The 20,374-nt window shown below is 46.1% G+C and overlaps 1 protein-coding gene across 1 annotated transcript in view; it reads right to left on the bottom strand.

Annotated features, from left to right (window-relative positions):
• Positions 1–457: 457 nt before the first annotated feature.
• Positions 458–20,374, bottom strand: part of LOC310832294 (uncharacterized protein) — a 53,708-nt gene continuing 33,791 nt past the window's right edge. Inside the window, exons 20-34 of the mRNA XM_083713922.1 lie at positions 19,678–19,818; positions 18,701–18,949; positions 14,407–14,610; positions 13,693–13,860; positions 12,871–13,020; positions 12,556–12,735; positions 11,530–11,743; positions 9,750–9,833; positions 9,434–9,556; positions 8,691–8,845; positions 7,614–7,700; positions 6,222–6,368; positions 4,172–4,357; positions 3,176–3,297; positions 458–1,107 (exon numbers count right to left, since the gene is read on the bottom strand). Coding sequence (XP_083570048.1) covers positions 864–1,107; positions 3,176–3,297; positions 4,172–4,357; positions 6,222–6,368; positions 7,614–7,700; positions 8,691–8,845; positions 9,434–9,556; positions 9,750–9,833; positions 11,530–11,743; positions 12,556–12,735; positions 12,871–13,020; positions 13,693–13,860; positions 14,407–14,610; positions 18,701–18,949; positions 19,678–19,818 — 2,454 coding nt within the window. The 3' untranslated portion in view covers positions 458–863. The remainder of the gene's footprint in view (positions 1,108–3,175; positions 3,298–4,171; positions 4,358–6,221; positions 6,369–7,613; positions 7,701–8,690; positions 8,846–9,433; positions 9,557–9,749; positions 9,834–11,529; positions 11,744–12,555; positions 12,736–12,870; positions 13,021–13,692; positions 13,861–14,406; positions 14,611–18,700; positions 18,950–19,677; positions 19,819–20,374) is intronic.

Below are 20,374 nucleotides of genomic sequence, written 5' to 3' on the forward strand. Positions count from 1 at the left end.
TGGTTTTCCCAGTAGTGATGTATGGAAGTGAGAGCTGGACCATAAAGAAGGCTGATTGCCGAAGAATTGATGCTTTTGAATTATAGTGCTGGAGGAGACTCTTGAGAGTCCCATGGACTGCAAGAAGATCAAACGTATCCATTCTTAAGGAAATCAGCCCTGAGTGCTCACTGGAAGGACAGATCCTGAAGCTGAGGCTCCAATACTTTGGCCACCTCATGAGAAGAGAAGACTCCCTGGAAAAGACCCTGATGTTGGGAAAGACTGAGGGCACAAGGAGAAGGGGACGACGGAGGACGAGATGGTTGGACAGTGTTCTCGAGGCTACCAGCATGAGTTTGACCAAACTGTGGGAGGCAGTGGAAGACAGGAGTGCCTGGCGTGCTCTGGTCCATGGGGTCACGAAGAGTCGGACACGACTAAACGACTAAACAACAACAACAACAACAACAACAACAACAACATGTATGCATTGCCTTGGGAATGGTCTTTACCAGCCTTGCTGTGTTCGTGTGGGCCTCGCCATAACTAACCAATTGTACTGAGAACTGGAATCCTTTGCTATCATGTCCTGGTGACGGACTCTTGCCATCCTTGGCTTAAGCTGCAAGCTGACATTACACGACTCGTTACAGATGTACATTGGAGTAGAGGGAGAGAAAACAGGCAGCTATGTCAAGTCAAGCATTTGGGGGTGATTAGGCGTCTATTTTCCAATTGTATTTTCTAGAAAAAAAGAGATGCCGGAACTCACCATGAACCTCATTTTCTTAAAATGGCAATGGTGCCCACCTGAGAGGCACAATCCTAACTTGTTGCCTCTTTCACTCCTGCCCCCATTGCTTTTCTAAGACTCCACAGATTCATTCCGGCCTCCCCTTTTTGGCTTCTGCCACTTTCCTTTCCAGGGTTTTTATTTCCTTCAGCAGAGAGTCTTTCTCCAAGCCGATGGCCTTGAGCTCATCAAACAGTGAAGCTCCATCATCTCTGCTCCTGGAGATGCACTCTTCCTCCTCTTGCAGGAGTGTCACCAGCTTCTCGTTGAGCACATCCAGCTTGTCTGCTGCTGCTTCGGGGGTGGTGTGGGGGTAACTGCTGGCCTGTGAGCTAAGGAAAGGGAGGAAGGGTCAGGTCAGGCCTTATAATGATCTCTGGCCAAGCGAGCAGCCTGATAAAGCAGCGAAGACTCTCCATCAGTTTTATACAAGTTTATTTGAAAGAAAAACACATTCAGAGCATGGCAATCTGCCTGCTCTCATTAATCTAGTTGCTCAGTCTGACTCATCATTCCATCCCCAACAGGAAGAATGCCAAAATCCCACCTTTCGTCTCCTTCCCTTCCGTTGCTCTCACAGCCTCTCTAATCTCTTCATTTTAGGACCGCAGGGCTGAGCTACCTCTTCCTCAGAAGACTCAGCCTCCAACACTGTCTTATCTGCTGGTTGCCTGGCAATGCCTTGACCAATGTCCAACTCCTCCTCCCCTTGGGAACTAACCACTTCTTCCTTGGAGAGGAGGGGCCCCAGGCTGTTCTCTCTAAAATCAGACAAACAACTCTCATCAACAGAGTCAGCCTCTTCCTCGCTCAGTTAAATTTCTGAGGCTGACTCTCCCGCTGTGCGGGGGGGGGGGGCACGTTCCTGATAGGCCTTGGTGCATGCTGTGTAGTAATTGAACCCATATCCACACCCATACATTTAAAGCACATTTACAATACTTTTATAGTCATGGTTGCCCTCTAAAGAATCATGGGAATTGTAGTCCACCTCTTGCCGAGCTATAGTTTCCAACACCATTCACAAACTACAGTTCCCAGGAGTCTATGGGAAGCCACAAGATATAAATGTATGTTGTGGATGTGACTTTATCTTCCCGACTTCACGCTTTCCATTAGCCTTTGGTTGCCGTTGCTCAGCTGCTCTCTTCCAGCCCTCAATACCTGCAACATTGGCCTACTTTCAAAGGTTGTTGTACAAATGACTGAGACACTGAATGCACTGACACATAACACTAAGCCATGGTTTGCTTTAAGCATTTTGTTCAGTTAACTATGGCTTGTCTCACAGATAAGCAACTTGGTGAGCATTGGAGATAGAGTGGACAAACAAACAATGGTTATGCAAGGAAGTTGTGGTAAGACATAATGCCAAACTATAGCTAAAATGGCAACAACAACCGTTTCACAATCCTCTGGGCTGGGTTTGGACATCTTCACAAAACCCAGTTTTGCTGAACAAACTAGACCTTAAGTGTCTACACTGCACTGGCTTCCGATTAGTTTCTGGATCTAATTCAAAGTGCAGGTTTTGACCTATAAAGCCTTAAGTGGCCCAGGACTAAAATACCTCAGGGACCACCTCTCTCCATATGAACCAACCCAGACACTGGAATCATCTTGTGAGGCCCTTCTTCACGTGCCTCTTCCACGAGAGGCCCGGAGGGTGGCAACATGAGAAAGGGCCTTTTCTACAGTGGCTCCCAGTTTGTGGAATGCTCTCTCCAGGGAGGCTGACCAGGGAGACTTCAGCACATATCTCTGGGCACCAGGTGAACTCTTCAACCAGGCCTTTAGTTGATTAAACAATCTATGGCCTTTTAAATGTCTTTTTTTGAGGGGTGGGGGCATTGTTTTGTGTTATTATGCTATATATTTTGTGTTTTTATGTTTCGTTTTCATGTTTTCAGTCACCCTGTGATCTTTGGATGAAGGTCAGTATATGAATTTAATAAATAATGACAATAATAATGCATGCAACATCTGAAGCACTTGAGAAAAGCGCCACAGGATGCATGCCACAGTGCTCCACCAGCCTCGTGCTGCTAGTTCTGAGATTCTAGACTGAGCAAGGTACAAAGTGCATAGTTTCAGAGTGGCAAAGTGGGAAATCCGTTGCACTGCCACAGAGCAAGACCTTGTATGAGCTGAAAACGAGCAGGACAGGGTTGCAATGGAAGCAAGTAGCAGCACACAATTCGGTTCTTTTACTATAGCCAATATGGTGCCTTCCTGATGTTCCTGTTGGATTCCAACACCCATCAGCTTTAGCCAGCATGCCCAGTGGTCAAGGATGATGGGATTTGCAACCCAGCAATGTCTGGAGGGCGCCAGGCTGACTACCCACCTGTTTTCAGTACATTGTCATCAACCACCACTTGTGACTTGGACCACTCTCACCTTGTCGATGGGAGAATCTCCTGGCCGCTGGGCAAGATGTGGGAATAACATTCCTTCTTCTTTCCGGGCAGTTTGCTTCTGAGCGAGTCGTCAAAATCCACGTCGAGCAAGAGGCTCTCATGCTTGCAAAGAAAGGCAAGGTGACCATTAATGAATTTCCTTCTCTAGCGTTGCATCCAGGGGGTTAGGTGACCTTTGGTGGACCTTCCAACCCTAGAATTCGACAAAGCAGCAGGTGCTATTGAGTACATCTGCAGGGGTTATGCAGGCAGGTGGGGACTTCTGTGCTGGTTGCATGTCAAGGACAGGAAGCCATGGCCAGGTATTGTTGGACCACAACTTCCATCATCCCTGACTGACCTGTTGGATACTGATGGGAGTTGGAGTTCAACTACAGCAACTGCAGGGCAATAAGTCTCCCACCTTCTGTTATGTAGCTTTGATAGATATTAGTGGCTTTGTATGTTGACTTTTGCTTTTTAATACTTTGTGATCATTTAAAAGTAGTATGCTGACCTGCTGCTTTGGGGATGGCACAGAAAACTGGGGTGGGGAAAAGGGGGAATGGAATATCTTGGAAAAGGACACAACCAGCTGGAAGCTTGAATAGGAATTGCTCCATGCTGCAACATTCCACATTTTTCCGTCTATAAGACACCCCCATGTATAAGATGCCCCCTATTTTTGGGGACTCAGATTTAAGAAAATGGGGGGAGATGTATCCGTGTATAAAACACTCCCTGATTTTTGACATTATTTTTTAGGGGGGGGGGAACCTAGCCTTATACATGGAAAAATACGGTATATATTTTTTTGCAACCCCCCTTGCAAATTCATAAACGTATAGTGAAGCTGTCTGGGGCTATCCCAGCCTTCTTCAATCTTGACTGAGAAGCAACCAGTCTTTCTCTCTGGGGTGGCACAAGGGACCCTGGGAAGGGGTGGAGAGTGGACTGGTGTGTGTGTGTGTGTGTGTGTGTGTGTATGAAGAATTACCTCCTCCTCTAAGTCTTCAGAAGGCTTCACCAAGAGCCCTGAGAGGAGATTGATTTTCTCATCCACGAGCCCCTCTCCCTTCAGAAAAGCCTCGTTAATCATCATTGCAGCGGATTTACTGTCCTCCAGAACTGCTGACGTCTGAAGCCTGAGAGAGAACATTTCACCCAGGCAAGCCTTGAGTGCCTTAGATGCAATGATAAATAATATAGTTAATATATAAATATATATATATATTGCACCTTCTCCTTAAGTATGCTTAATGCACATTATTTCAAGGTAGCAAAAATTAAGAGAAATATGAAGGAAGGGTAGGGAGAAAGAAAGAAAAATGATCAGAATAACTTTTCAGATGAGTTCATGGCAAGCTGAATCTGTTGGTGTCAAAGAATCCCTTGGAGCTATTTTCATGGTGCAGGCAAATCACTCATCAGAGCATAGCAGAGCTGGAAGCAAATTCCTGGATGTACTTCTGGTTGCCTGGAAAATTAACCCAGACACCTCATTGCGTCCAGGTTGATTAGGGCCCTTAAATTCTGATGAATCAATGATATATCATCAACGTGACCAATCTCAGTAGTGGGCTTGTGGATTTCAAACATTTTGCTCCTTGGTTGAGCTGGGCTGGAACCTGGTCCAGAGGGACCAGAGGACAGTGGCAGAGGAAGTGCAGATATTTTAAAGTGTTAAAAAAATTTCAGGTGGCTGGCGCTGAAAGGCACTGTGAATTGTGGTGCAGGCTAAAGGGAATGTGCACAACAGAGTATGTAAAAGCAGCCGCTACAACTTCCACTGCTGGGCATAATAGGTGCATAAAGATCCAAGCAGCTTCTGCAGAACAGACACACACAATCCAGTTTCACCCATCATGGCTGTTCTACTGTGTGCACAAAGCACACCATAACTCCTGGGTGTGATGCTTATACCTCAGAGATATTGCGGGTTCGGTTCCGCCGTAATGAACTGAATATTGCAACAGAGTGAGTCTCACACACGTTTTTGTGTTACTCAATGCATATAAAAGTTATGTTTACGCTATACTGTAGTCTATAGGGGTGTAAAGGGAAAAACCTGGCTCCAGATCCACTGGAGAAGAGGAGTAGTGGAGGTGGGTGGACACACGACAGGGCAGGCAACCTGCAGCTGCACCCACGTCCTTGTAAGCTGCAAACTACAATCAAGCGAAACACAATAAAATGTGGTGTGCCTGTACAGGCTTGGCAGAGCCCAGATTAACAGCAACCCTGCTTGGTTTTCTAAATTGCTATCTCTACTTGTTTAATGAACCACAGAGAGGGGCTAGGAAGGAAGCAGCACACCGAAATCCTTGCTGATTTTCATACAGATGCACATAGAAATTATTGGAACTTTGGGTGCAATTCAGCTTGCTGGGAGGGGTTTGCATGGGTGAAGACCCCAAACCATCCCTGTGACTATCCCCGCACTGACTTTTCTTTATCTCTCCGATGTTTAGACTGATATGTCTTAGGTTGCATCCTGTTTATAGCTTCCTGCTCCTCCTCCCATTCTTTCTCTGGACCTCAAGACAAGAGGTCATCTTGGATCTATCTTCTGAGAACAAAGGGGCAAGCATGGCTGCTTTGCTTCTCCAAACAGACAGTTAGCTAGGGCTATAGAATTCATTCCTATCCAGAATGTACTTCCTTTAATAAACACAAACTTCCTTATTTTATACAAAGTGTCAGTCTGAATACCGTTCAAGTGACGGTGTGCTCCAAGTAAAGGATTCATTTTAACTAATATTAACTGCTGCTGCATATAAACTCTATCCATTAACAGAAATGACACACTGACCCTGGGCACAGCAGCTCAGCAGTACAGTTATGTGAGGTTCTGGGCCCTGTTTTCTTTGCGTGGGTCCAGGGAACACCCTTACTAGCTTCTCGATGACAGGAATTCACAGATGGATACCACATTGCTCTTTCCCAGTCTGCTCACGCCTGGAGTCTCACCAGGAACACCACCAACCTTTAACTACCATGCCCTTTAAGTGTCCACAGATTTACAGCGAGGGATGACTGCTTTGTACCTGGTAAAAGAGCCTCCGAAAAGCTGGGCTGGAATCCTGACTGAGGTCTTCGGCAGCGATGTGGGCCAGGCAGTGAATGAGAAGCAGGATAAAACTGCCTACGCAACTCAGACACTCCCTTAGAACGAACAGTTTGTTGCCAGAGGTCTAAGGAAGGAGAAAAGGCAACATTTAAATAAATAGATAAATACTGAACACATGAGAGAGACTGAGGACTGATGCTTTTAGCTCCAGGTCCTTCGTCTTCAGGCTTTTGATACTTATAAAGCTCTTCAATCCTCCCTCCCCTCCCTCTCTCCTTTCTCAGAATTCATAAGAAGAGCCTGACTCAAAGACCCATCTGCCTCAGTGCTCTGTCCTGCAATCAGGAGGTGGCCACAATTGCACTGTCTCACCTGTGTGACTGGTTTTCAGAGGAACACTGTCTCCAATAGCGGAGAAGGTGTCAGGGACTGGACTGAGGAGGAATGGTGGGAGCCGCCCTTCCCCTTTTCTGAACCTTCCCAATGGCAGGAGGACGGTATTGATTTTGAACAGTGGTTTGTAGAGAGGCATAGTCCAGAAGGGAAAGCTGGGAAATACTGGGTGAAGAACAGCTAGAAGAGGAAACACCAGGAGAGAGACAGCTGGCAGATGCACTATCTTTAGAAAGCATTCCTGACCTCCCTTTGCCTAAAACTAGATGGGCTATGACAGTGATAGAGCAGAAAGCACAGTGCCAACAAGCTCAGATTACACAACATAGGAGTGACGTAGATTAATGGGGATGGAGAGGGTGAACCTTTACTGGGAGCAATGCCCTTTTTTAGAGAGAGATGCATCCCTTTGTCTCTCGCTGTGATTATTACAGAACTTACCTGGTAAGAACGCTCCGTTCGTTTGATCTGCTTATTTACTACCACCAGAAGAAGGATCCGATTTCCCAAAGCCTGACAGGGAGGACACTACCACTACAACTAGCAACCAGTGATATCACCCAGCGATTTTCTAATACCCCTTTAAAGCTTTCTAAGTTGCTGTGGGAGTGAATTTTTGCTGGGACCTGCACCCTGTATTTGGTCCCATCCTAAGGGCCACCTTTGACAGGTGGGCAGAACAACCGACATGTCAACTACAGTATATCAACAATGTGACACCACATGACTGACAGGCCAGTTGTCCTTCCCACATGTCAAAATTCATTGTGGGATGCTTCCAAGTGCCTGGCAGCTAGAGTCCCATGGCCAGACAGAGAGTCTTGGACACTTATCCTTTGGGTCTGAGGTTCCCCACACCTCCGCTAAATGGAGCAATGGCCTGACATGGTGTAAGGAAGGTCCATACATTCATTTATGTGGGACATTTGTTCTTCGTTTTGTTTTGGGGAAGATTCCCTCTGTCCAGAGGACGTACCTGATAATAGAAAGAGTTCCGGAAGGCGTTTCCTGGTGTGTTGCTGGAGGGAATGCTGGAAGCAACACACAGATCAATCTCTGGTGCCTAACATTGAAAGGAAACAATCTGTTATGGATATGCTTTGCCTCTTTGGTGCACTGTACACCCAAAGCACAAGCCATATCTGATCAGAATTTAGAATAAGACTGCCACTTTCTCAAATACAAAAGATCCTTCACATTCAATCTGCCTGTTCTTTAATTACAGACATGAAATCAAACCACTTTGCTCAATGTTTTGGAGGGCTAACTTGGCCATTTCTTTGTGGGAGGTTTTCCATGGTTGCAATACATCACAGAGGGGCTGAAGCTCAAAGAACTGGCAGACAAAAAGGATAAAGTCTTTAGGGGGAGAGTGATGTGAACTGGGAGCCACATGGAGTAATGGACAGCTAAGACAGCCTTCGTCTTCCCAGTGCTACAGATGTTGTTGGACTACAGTGCTCAGCAGAACCAGCAGCCAGCATGGCCAATGATCAGGGGTGAAGGGCAGTGTAGTCAAACAACACCTGGAGGGCACCATGTTTGTGAAGGCTGTGTTAAGAGAAGAAATACTGTCTCTCAGTGCTTTAAATGAATAACACCATTGTTGCTCTTTTCTTGCTTTTGAAATTCTTGGGGTGGGGTGGCACAAAAGTAGCATGAGTAGAAGATGGCATTACAGTGGTACCTCAGGTTACAGACGCTTCAGGTTACAGACGCTTCAGGTTACAGACTCTGCTAACCCAGAAATAGTACCTCAGGTTAAGAACTTTGTTTCAGGATGAGAATAGAAATTGCACGGCAGCAGCAGGAGGCCCCATTAGCTAAAGTGGTACCTCGGGTTAAGAACCGTTTCAGGTTAAGAATGGACCTCCAGAACAAATTACGTTTTTAACCCGAGGTACCACTGTATTCCTCTGCATATGTTTCAGTCCAGAGCCATTAAAAGTCAATCTTTTTTTCAAGATTCTGCTCAGATTGCTGGGTTCCATGCAAAGTGTACCATTGTGCACTCCATGGGACTGTTGCCCTGAAAAACCTTGTGAACACTTACGCCAATATGAGGCCTGAGAAATTTCAGGATCACCATTCCATATTGGTACACGACAAATTCCCTCGCAGAAAGGGTTGATGTGAGCAGAGGGACAAGATCTCTGGATTTAGGGACCATCTGAGTGTCCATTATATCCTGAAAAGAATTTACTTTATCTGCAAGCAAAAATAAACATGAACCAAAATACATTTGTTCTCTTGGGTATTTCATTTTAATTACTTTTGCTTGTTTGTACAATATAGGCTGATGCATTTCAAACTCCCTCAATTAAAGCAACAGAGACAAAAATAAAATACTGCTTTTAAGGATAAAAGGATGCATATCAAGTGTTCATGAATTACTTGATTTGTACAGATGTGTCAATTCTTGAAAGAATTTGGGATGGTTTGAGAAGGAAGTGGGCAGCAGAGAGGAGAAGAAGAAGGTCATAGAGATAAGACACAAGAGTAAATGGGGCGTAGCTATATTGTGTGTGTGTGTGTGTGTGTGAGAGAGAGAGAGAGAGAGAGAGAGAGAGAGAGAGAGAGACAGACAGACAGACAGACAGACAGACAGACAGACAGACAGAGAGGGGTGGGGGTGGGATAGAGAGCAAGGACAGCTGTTATATCTTCAAAGGCAATGAACCAAGGCCCCAATCAAGCTGTTGATCCAGTAGCCTCCCTCCAGAAAAGAACCTGTCCATGGTGCTGAAACCTTTGTCTACTGAAAGCAGAACAGAGAGTGCAATGCAAAGGAATTACCATATTCCGGACGATGGACGTCCAGCAGTCCAACTGCCGCTGCACACTTTTGGATTTGGCAATTCACATCCTTCAGAAGAGCAAGGAGCTTGGAAGATGTCACACCACCAGATCCATTGCTATCTACACAAACAGGAAGAGAATTCACATTGCTTGTTGGCAGGTGTTTTTTTGGCCAAGTTTGGCTACTCACAGGGCAGATTTCATAACTAACATGCAATATAGCTTGTTCCAGTGTGCACAGGAGCCTTCAATCCTTTGCAAAAGTAAGATGTAGCACCAGATGATGTGACAACAATCACTTTGGAAGCCTTACCAGACAGAAGAGCTGTGAACCGAGGATTCAGCAGGGTGGTTCGTAAACTCACTAGGAGTTCAGTTTGCTTCAAGACCTTGATATCTGCAAGGGAGGAGCATTGATTTTACCGTTGTTAGCCACTCTGAGCCCGGCTTCAGCTGGGAAGGGCGGGATATAAATAAAATTTTATTATTATTATTTATTATTAATCTAGTTAGTGTGATCTAAGACAAAGAATGGTGTAGACACATTCACATCCCTGCCACCCCTCCTGCCTGTGGGGTGGGGGAGGAAATTGTTCATTTCTCTTCTTAATGCAACTATCCTCGAGATTCACACTCCTCCAAACTTGATGATGCCTTTTCCCAATCAAAAACAGCATCCAAAAAGCTTGTGTAAGGCTGATATCATGGGAGAAGCATGTGCATATATATTAGGAAAAAACTATCAGGGGAAGGACTGTAGCTTAGTAGTAGAGCACTGGTTTTGCATACAGAAAATCCCAAATTCAATCCCAGCATCTCCATGTATTGCTGGAAATGCTTCTTGCCTGAAATCCCGGATAGCTGCTGCCTGTCAGTGTAGGTAATACTGAGCTAAACAACTTCTTATGTTGCTAAAACATGTGCCTGAAAATGCACTTCTATTTTTGTGTAGATTTTTTGCTGGATAATTTGCATACTGATGCATAAACGAGGTGAACTGAACTTAAGGAAAAACTGGGAGAAACCGAAATTGAGAAATTGAGAGTGAGAGAAAGTAGTTCTGGATAGGGCTCAGCATGCTGCTCTGGAAATGGCTATGACCCCATGAGATTCGTTGACCAATGCCACATTTACACCATACATTCAAATAGACATGACTCCCCCAAAGAATTATGGGAGCTGTAGTTTGCTAAGGGTGCCGAGAGTTGCTAGGAGGTACCTAGGCCTTTGGTGCCTAGCTATGGTTTTCCCAGTAGTGATGTATGGAAGTGAGAGCTGGACCATAAAGAAGGCTGATCACCGAAGAATTGATGCTTTTGAATTATGGTGCTGGTGGAGACTCTTGAGAGTCCCATGGACTGCAAGAAGATCAAATCTATCCATTCTTAAGGAAATCAGCCCTGAGTGCTCACTGGAAGGACAGATCCTGAAGCTGAGACTCCAATACTTTGGTCACCTCACGAGAAGAGAAGACTCCCTGGAAAAGACCCTGATGTTGGGAAAGATGGCGACAGAGGACGAGATGGTTGGACAGTGTTGTCGAAGCTACCAGCATGAGTTTGACCAAACTGCAGGAGGCAGTGGAAGACAGGAGTGCCTGGCGTGCTCTGGTCTATGGGGTCATGAAGAGTTGGACACAACTAAACGACTAAACAACAACAACAACCTAGTCTTTTCACAGAGCTGCAATTTCCAGAGATCCCTGAGGGGTTCTTTTTAAACCTCTCTGGAAATTGTAGCTGGGGGGACGACGACAACTAGACACCTCTTAGCAACTCTCAGCACCCTTAGCAAACTACAGCTCCCATAATTCTCTTTAAACAGCAATGGCTGTTAAAGTGGTATAATAGTGTTTAAAATATATGGCATTAACATGGCTCAAGTAAACAAACCTCAGATGGGGCTATTGGTTTGAGACAGCAACTCCGAAACCATCAGCTTTGCTTGCAACCAATGAAGGTCTCTCCATTTATGTGATTGAAGCCTCAGCTTCCATCACTGAGTGTCACTCTCTTTATTTTGAAAGTGCTCACTGGGCCATGGATGAGTGACAAGGCTGGCTTAACTTTCTGTTAGCAGCCAAGGAAACTTACTTTCTGCCAAGAGGGAGAGAACTCTGTCTTCAGCCAGGCTGGGTTGGTTTTGTCCTGGCAAAGAGGTAGCTTCAGAAGTCAGAGAATTTCCGTCTTCTTGGCCTGAGTATTTTCTCCTTTGATCTTTCTCCATCCTCCCTCTGAGCTTGTGCACATCTTGGCGAAACGCTTTGTCCAAGAAGGTCACCGTCTCATCATGTTCTCTGATCAGTTTCTAACAAGAAGAAGGGTTAAGCACTGAGTTGCTGTCTGCATTCCCTATAAATTTCTGTAAGTCCTGACCCTCCACCTCCTGGAGTCCAGCTGGGGCATTTCTGCATAATGCTCTGAGCCTCTTTAATAGACCTCACAATACTGGAAACTGCAGAAGCCAGGAATTACAGTTTCTCCTTCAGTGACACAGAGCTACATTTTGTGTGTGTAGAAGTCATGCAGGGGTGCCAACTTGAAAAAAATACTGGAGTGCCCAGGTAAGCCCCGCCCCACATAATTGATCACATGATGTGGGGCACGAGCACCACATTTGGAGGAGAGCCAGCCCTCCTGCTCCTGTAGGGCCATAGCAACCCCCCCCAGACCTGTCTGAGAAAGGAGAAGTCCGTCAGGAGAACAAGGCTAGCATTGATGGAACAGGCTCAAATGTTTATTATTGAAGGTTGTAAAGAGATAAGCAAACTCAGGAATGCACATGGCCATGGTGATATGGGAGATGGCAGGGAGGAGGGAGATTGCAGGAAGGAGGGAGGCCAAGACCTTACATGGTAATAGGAACTTACTATAACTTTCGATTTCCCAGAAATCAGGTGGTTTACAAGAAATCAGGTGGTATTGTATTCTGCAAATGTATAAAAAGCTGGCTCGCTCAGAATTCAGGGGCAGACATCGGGCAAATGCGTGTCTGTAGCATTTTTGTCATGACAAAATAAAGGGATTTTTCCTGCTGTCATTTTGACTCTTTCAAGCGTCTCTATTGCTCCAAGGATCTCATCAGATAAGGAGGTCATAAAGCATGTTCTTCACTCCCACCTGCTTTGACCACTTCTTCATTTCCCCTCTTTCCAGCTGATCCTCCAGTTTTGCTTTCTCTTCCAATATTTGCTCCCGGTAAGATTCCTCCAGCTCCATCAACCGAGCTTCTTGGGAATCCACCCATTTCTCTTTTCCTTTTCCTCCTTTTCCTTTTTTTTCTAGAGGAGGACTTTCACTCTGCAGGGCAGAAAGAAACCATGACTTTTAATTAAAAATTTTTAAGACACAAGAAGTGATTAACTTCTTCTCATTTGGCAACCTCATTTGAATCTTCTCTGCAGAAAACCAATGGCTTCCATTGGCAAATCCTACCTGGGGCGGACTGGGATTGCTTGAGGTTTCCTCTTTTGCCTTCTGGCTGCCCAGCAGGTAAGTTCTCAGCTGCTCTGCCAGCTCTCTGGTTTTCTGCTTCCTGAAGTCTTGCAGTCCACTAGCTATCTGGTGAGCATCCTCCAGGCGCTGCTGTTTGAAGGCCGCATTGAAACAGCAAGAGAGAAAGATAGGAAATACAGGCAGTGGTTAGGTTGCACAATAGCAGAGGAGTCAGCAAAAATAGTCACTGTTAATGTAGGGCTTGTGAGTCTTTGCAGGTCAGTGGGCACACTTGGAATTTTGAGGAAAGGATGTGTAGCATTCAAAATGGCTACCAGGAGGCATAACACAAACTGGCTGCTTTGGGAGGTAGCAGAGGACAAGCCAGTGCAAACAGGAACTGAGCTGCAACAGCAAACCTTCTATAGTGGTACCTCGGGTTACAGATGCTTCAGGTTACAGACTCCGCTAACCCAGAAATAGTACCTCGGGTTAAGAACTTTGCTTCAGGATGAGAACAGAAGTCGTGGAGCAGTGGGAGGCCCCATTAGCTAAAGTGGTACCTCAGGTTAAGAACAGTTTCAGGTTAAGAACAGACCTCCAGAACGAATTAAGTTCTTAACCCGAGGTACCACTATAATGGGATATATATATATATATATATATATATATATATACACACACACACACACACACACATATATATTACTGTTTTTGCTTTCTTTTTTGTTTCTAAAATGTCTGTTTGCTACCCTGGGCTGCTTGGGGAGGAAGAGCAGGATGTAATTTCAATGCATCATAATAATGTCAGTTCATTGTCACCTTGTCTGAGGAGTGAGCCTTCAGCATTTGGACCATCTCTTGAAATTGCCTCTCCCTCAACTGCAGCATCCGTGCCGTGTGTTGCAGCTCCAGCACGGAGTCCTCATACTCCTTTTTCCCCTTCAGCAGCTGAGCAATGCCCTTCATCTCTTCATCCACAATCAGCTCCTGAAACACAGAAAGGCCCAGATTCAATACGATCAAGACCACCCTCTTTTGTTTTGTTTAAAGAGAGCAATAGAAGAGCTTTGCTGCGTGCATTCGATCTAGCATAGAATCTTGCCTTCGGCTGTGCTCAGCCTCTGGGAAGCTGACAAGCAAACAGACCTCCCCTGCTTTCTGCTGCCCTGCAACTGACATTCAAAGGTACCTGCTTGGTGCCAGGCTACCTGAAAGATCACCTTCTCCCGTACATACCTACCTGAACCTTAAGATTCCCTTTGGAGGCCCTGCTCTGGGTGCCCCCCGCTGAATCAAATGAGGGACAGGGCCTTCCCAGTGGCTGCCCCCTGGCTGAAATGTATGTTGTAGTCCAAAACAATTGGAGAGCAAAAGGCTGAGGCTAAATATAAGACAGCTTTACATCCTGTCAATCTTCCAGCACTCAGAGCAGTGACCTGTAGTATCTGCACAATGCTGCAATTTTGACAGCCATTCTTCTTCACTATCAAAAATATCTTAGAGACGTCCATTGGCAGGAACACATGTCCCTACCTCCTGAGCAAGGTCTTCTGTGGAGCTCTGATTGCCTGGTGTTCTGGGGCCTGCTTTTTGAAGCCTCGAGATACCTTCTGATACTAGGACTGTTTGCCGTAGATGCCTCTGAGTCAGGAGAAAATACGCCAATTGTTCAGCAGCAGCAGGGCCTGGGGTCTGCTTGGCCACCTCTTGAATCACTTCCATTTCTTTGGCTTCCAGCTGGAGGAAACATTGAGAAAGAACCTTGTAGAACCATTTTTAAAAGGATGAAGGGAAGAGTGGATGAAAGGCAAGTGTGGATAATCGCAGAGTCAGACCATTGCATGCAGACCGTATGCATGCAGAGTCGGTGTGTAGCACCCTGCTTGTGGTTAACGCTTAGCTGGAATGAAATATTCAACGCAGCAATAGAGAAATTAAAATAATAATTTATTTGTCAGACAAATAAATGAGAGGCACAGTGGTATATGGTTACCAAGCTCTGGCCTGCCTCCTGCCATTATGGCCAGCACTTATATTTCCTTACAAACCAACATTCATGTCCCCCGCCTAGCTGATTTTCGCTGCCCTCTGCTCCTATAGGCTGACGATGCAGCGATCCTTTCCTACACTAGAGTCGGTTTATGCAGAGCTCTAAAGATTTTTGCGGCTTATTGCAAACTCAACCATCTGACAATTAATCATGGAAAATCTAAAGTACTGGTCTTTACCAGGTCTCGGAAAACTTACACCTGGAAGTTAGATGGAGTCCAATTAGAACAGGTTTTCAAATTTAAATACCTGGGAGTCTTTTTTCACTACAACCTAAGCTGGAAGCCACAGATACAGTATTTACTGAACAAAGGGAAAACAATACTTTACACTCTACTCCAATTTTTTGCGGTCGATGGAGCCTCCCACATCCCTTCTGCATTGAAGGTGTACCACGCAAAAGTGGTTTCCACCCTCTGTTATGCTGCCCCACTCTGGGCCCCAGGGTCCAATTTAACATCGCTGGGGCATTGCAGAATCAGTTTCTCCGTCGCCTCCTGAAACTCCCCATGTGTGTGAGCAATGCAGCCATACATCTGGAGCTAAGGATTGCATCATTGGAGACTGTCATCTGGAAGCGAGTCTTTGGCTACTGGCTGTCCAGCTGGCATAGGCTTCCCGACCATTACCTCTTTCAGTGCCTCTGGCGGGATGACTTTGTTAATCCGTGGGTAGGAAAAATCCATGCCAAACTTCTGAGCATCGGAATTTCCCCAGCAGACTCCTTAAAGATGAACCTACGCTCAGCCAAAAGCCTTATTGAGCAAAGATTAGCAGACATTGAAAATCAACACAACCTCTCCAGGGGTGGGGGTGTCTGCTCCCCCAGGTATCATGGAATAACCCCACCACTTGGCCTTCCATCATATATGTCATCTCTTTCATCTGTACCACACCGACTTGCATTTATTCGTGCAAGGTTCAATGTTTTTCCATCGAACCTGCTGAGCCACAGATTTTCCAAGGGTTTGGTTTCTCCGCTATGCGAGTGTGACGGGAAAACAGTTGAATCTCTTCCACATATAATGTTCAACTGTCCCTTACATAGCATAGCCAGGACTAAATTCCTGGGTCCTGCTTTACTGCGCTTGGTTGGCAGGCCTGTTGAGTCACATGCCGCACTGCTTTTGCAGGATACAGATCCTTCTGTAACTCTGCAGGTGGCGAGATTCCTGAATGCGGTTATCTCACACACAAAAACCACCAAAAAACAACATCAACAACAAAAACTAATCGGACAGTTATGATGAGAGTGCATGACGGATCTCTTCTGCAGTTCTCCTTTTTCTGTGAACCGTCCCTTGGATCTTTCCGGGCCCCAAGCTGTTATTTGTCACTGCTCAATGACCCACCCTTGCATCGTGGTGTTCCCCTTCTGTTGTTAGATGTATTGGTTTTTATGTTTCTGTGCTTTTATGTTTGTACATATTTTATGGGCTAATAGCCGTAAATAAATAAATTTGAATTTGATATATTTCCTTAACCCAGCCCCCTTGCTCCTCCTGTGGCTGCCTCTGTCCAATCAGCCTGGTTGAAATTCCTATTGGCTGTTTGCTAGAACCAATCACAAAAGATACACCCATTTCCTTTTGCCTTTTATGGGAAATAAAAGCTATATATTCTTCTATCTATAAATGACAAATAAGTAGTCATTTATCTTACATTTGTCTCAACAAGGAACCTTAATTACCAGCTCACCTCTTGCCCTCCTTTCCCTATTGCCCTCCAAAACAGATGGTTAATAGTTTTAAATTTTTATCTTAAACAGATGTCAAGGATCTTGAGTTCACATCATCATTGAAAGATCTCCTTCTTTTGGAGGTCTTTAAACAAAGGCCTGACAACCATATGTGTGCTCTAATGATGTTTCCTGCTTGGCAGGGGGGCTGGGCTGATGGCTGACTTAATTTCAGGATAGTTATAACTCTTACAACTATATGAAATAAGAGTCCAACATTTCTTAAATCCTTTGCATAATTACATTTAAGCCAATATATTTCATACATTATCATAGATAGCTTTTTAGAAGAATAAACCTTCTCAAAGTAAAAAGGAACAGTTTACAGCCTCAAAATAAAATAGGAAGAAACCTCTTCTTCTGTTTACACTCCCCTTCTCCAGCCCAGCCAGCTGGCTCAAGTTTAATGGAGGCACATGGTTTTATTTTACTATTTACCAACTCTTAATTATGTTTTCTCAGCCTTTTTTATATTCTGTAATATGTAGGGTCAGTGTGACCTTTGCTCTCAGCCTGTAATTCCCTTTTTACGACTTTGAGAATTGTTTTTTGCTATAAATCAGGGGGCCCCCTTGTCCAGGAGGATAAACATCTTGCCAAAGTACTTAGGCAGCTGGTCTTCTGCCTGGCATAAAACATTTGAAAATCTTTAAGCTCATTTTAAAATACAGGCCCTGATCAAAATATAAGCCTTGATAAAAATGCAGGCTATGATTAGATGCCTCAGGTGTTCTACCTCTAGCTGTTGCCTTTTGCTGATACGTTACAGATGAATCCTGAGTTTGGGGCACTGTCAGGGACCAGGCTGAGGAGGGCTGCACAGAGGAGGAATGGATGGAGCCTCCCCCCTCCCCCCGCTACAGATCAGGATCCTGAATCTTCTCAGGAGCAGTGGGACAGTATAGATTTGGAGCAGTGTGTGATGGCCTGCGATTCCGATTCAGAGGCTGAACCAGAGGAATCCCAGCCTGCACAGGAGTCCCCGCCTCCAGGGCCGGCTGAACTGGGGCAAGGCCTAGATTCTGAGGAGCCTGCACCTGTGTCAGATCTTCAGGAGCAGGCACCAGGTGAAACCATTCTGGCCCCAGAGGTGCTTGAGGACTCAGTGTCTACAGGTGAGCCTCCTCCGGGGCCCAGTAACCTTTCGGCCTCTCCTGAACTGCAGAGGCTTAGGGCAGAGAGGTGAAGGGAACTGGTTGCTCCCAGGAGGAGTGCTCGCCTTAAGGCCAGAGGAGGCGGGGCTCCTGGGGGCCGGGACCGCCCCTGGCCTTAGAAGAAGATAAATGTCAGTCAGCCCTGTCCCAGGTTGCGGGAGCAACGTCGTTGTTGGCTTCAGATCTTCCTGTTCCCTGCCCGGCCTCCTGCTTCAGATCTTCCAGTGTTCCTGTTCCCTGCCCGGCCTCCTGCTTCTGACCTTCCAGCGTTCCTGTTCCCTGCCCGGCCTCCTGCTTCTGACCTTCCAGCGTTCCTGTTCCCGCCCGGCTCCCAGTTTCGGACCTCGCCTCTCATCTTGTGAACTCTGACTACGATCACGGTACCTTCCCCCCGGGACCAGCACACAGTGGTTTGCAAAGGGACAGAGTTCGGAAGACAAAAGTTAGGAAGAACTGGGTAGTGAATAGCTGAGAGAAAAAGAACTGGGGGGGGGGGAGAGAGAGAGAGAGAGAGAGAGAGAGAGAGAGAGAGAGAGAGAACAGAGTCTGGTTCGCTGGAAAGTGTCCAGCCGATCAGTCCAAGGTCAAAGAGATTATATAAGGTAGCTGCACAGAAGGCACAGTGGTTGTGAGATCAGATTGCAAGACGAGGAAGTGACTCGGGTGACTTGGGGTGGAGTGTGTGGAAACCTTAATTGGGAGCACCTTCACTCCAAGAATGGACTTTGTTCTTTTGCTGTGATCATTAAAATCTCTTTAAACGGCAAGGGACTATATTCTGCTTTGTTCTGCTAATCCACAGCCAAAGGGAGGGAGGGAGCTGTTTCCCCAAAGCCTGACAGCCACATCTGGATGCAGCCAGGCCAATGTAGTGCAGTTTCTGTACCTTTTCCTCTATCTGTGCTTGCAATTCCATTTGGATCAGTGCCTGTAGCTTCCTCAGCTCAGCTTCATCCATTTCTTTGAAAGAGACAAGTATTTCCCCTTCCTTAGAGGACTTTTGGAGAAAGGTCATCACTCTCTCCACCTGATGTTGCTCAGCTGACTGGGACACCTCACAGGCTACCGTTTCCCCTGCAGCTGTGTAGCATAAGTTATCCAGAACCTGTAATACGTCTTCCGGACAGCTCCATCTCTTAGGGCAGAAGGTAGAGAAATTCACACCAATGTTAGCAGTGGCGTCACCATGGGAGGAGCTGCAACCGAGCAAAGTTAGAACAACTCATGAAGATAGTGCATGCAGGATATAAAGGTAAAGGTAAAGGGACCCCTGACCATTAGGTCCAGTCGTGACCGACTCTGGGGTTGCGGTGCTCATCTCGCTCTATTGGCCGAGGGAGACGGCGTACAGCTTCCGGGTCATGTGGCCAGCATGACTAAGCCGCTTCTGGCGAACCACAGCAGCGCATGGAAACGATGTTTACCTTCCCGCCGGAGCGGTACCTATTTATCTACTTGCACTTTGACGTGCTTTCAAACTGCTAGGTTGGCAGGAGCAGGGACCGAGCAATGGGAGCTCACCCTGTCCTGGGGATTCGAACCACCAACCTTCTGATCGGCAAGCCCTAGGCTCTGTGGTTTAACCCACCGCGCCACTCACGTCCCTATACAGGATATAGTTACCCAATAAAAGTAGGAGAACTGATGCGGAGGAACATAGGAAGCTGTCTTGGCCTGAGTCAGACACTTGGTCCATCTAGCTCAGTATTCTCTACACTGGCAGGCAGCCAGATTTTCAGAGAAGGTTCCCTCCCAGCCCTACTTGGAGCTGTCGACAATTGAACCTGGGACCTTCTGCATGTAAGGCAGGTGTTCTGTCACTGAGCTATGGTCCTTCCTCTGAAACAAGAGGCTGGGCTGTACCTGGAGATGGTTGTAACAATCCAGAACTCTGTGTATCCACATTTGCTTCATAGCTTCTTGCTTCACTATCTTGCTTGCCGTGGCTCGCAGTTTCTGAGCCACTGAGCCTCTGCCCAGCTTGCTCTCCAAAGTTTGAATTTCCTGTAGAGCAAAAGATAACATTGCTGCAAGGGCATTGTTTTTTCCAGGGGGGATGATGATGATGATGATGATGATAATGATGATAATTTTTATTATTTATACCCTGCCCATCTGGCTGGCCTTCGGCAGCCACTCTGGGTGGCTTCCAGTATATATAAAAACATATTTTTTAGTTTAGACATCATCCTTGGGGTCCCCACCAAGCCTCTGCTTTTGTCCCCCTGGAATGGGGTTTCTGCAAAGAATAAAGGACTGCTAAAGTGGTCAAACCAATCTCTTTGCTAAGTTGATGATTCCAGCCAAGTCTGTAAGGGATCTGCCTTGTTTTGTGAAGTGTGGTCCAAATTGGACCTTTCTCCTACTGTTGGCTGGAGGTGGTGTTATCGAGCTCTGTGGGCCAGTGGAGGAGAACAAAGAACTAGCAGCCTAGAACGTTGAGTTGAGAAGAAGAGGCACTGAGGCTTGTCTTGCTCTCTGTGCTGGATCTAGAGCTACGACAATGGGAAACCCAGTAGGGATGAGTATTTGTTTATATATGTGCTCTATAGCTAAGCTA

This window comes from Podarcis gaigeae (assembly GCF_964106915.1).
Source record: "Podarcis gaigeae genome assembly, chromosome: 15".
NCBI lineage: Eukaryota > Metazoa > Chordata > Lepidosauria > Squamata > Lacertidae > Podarcis > Podarcis gaigeae.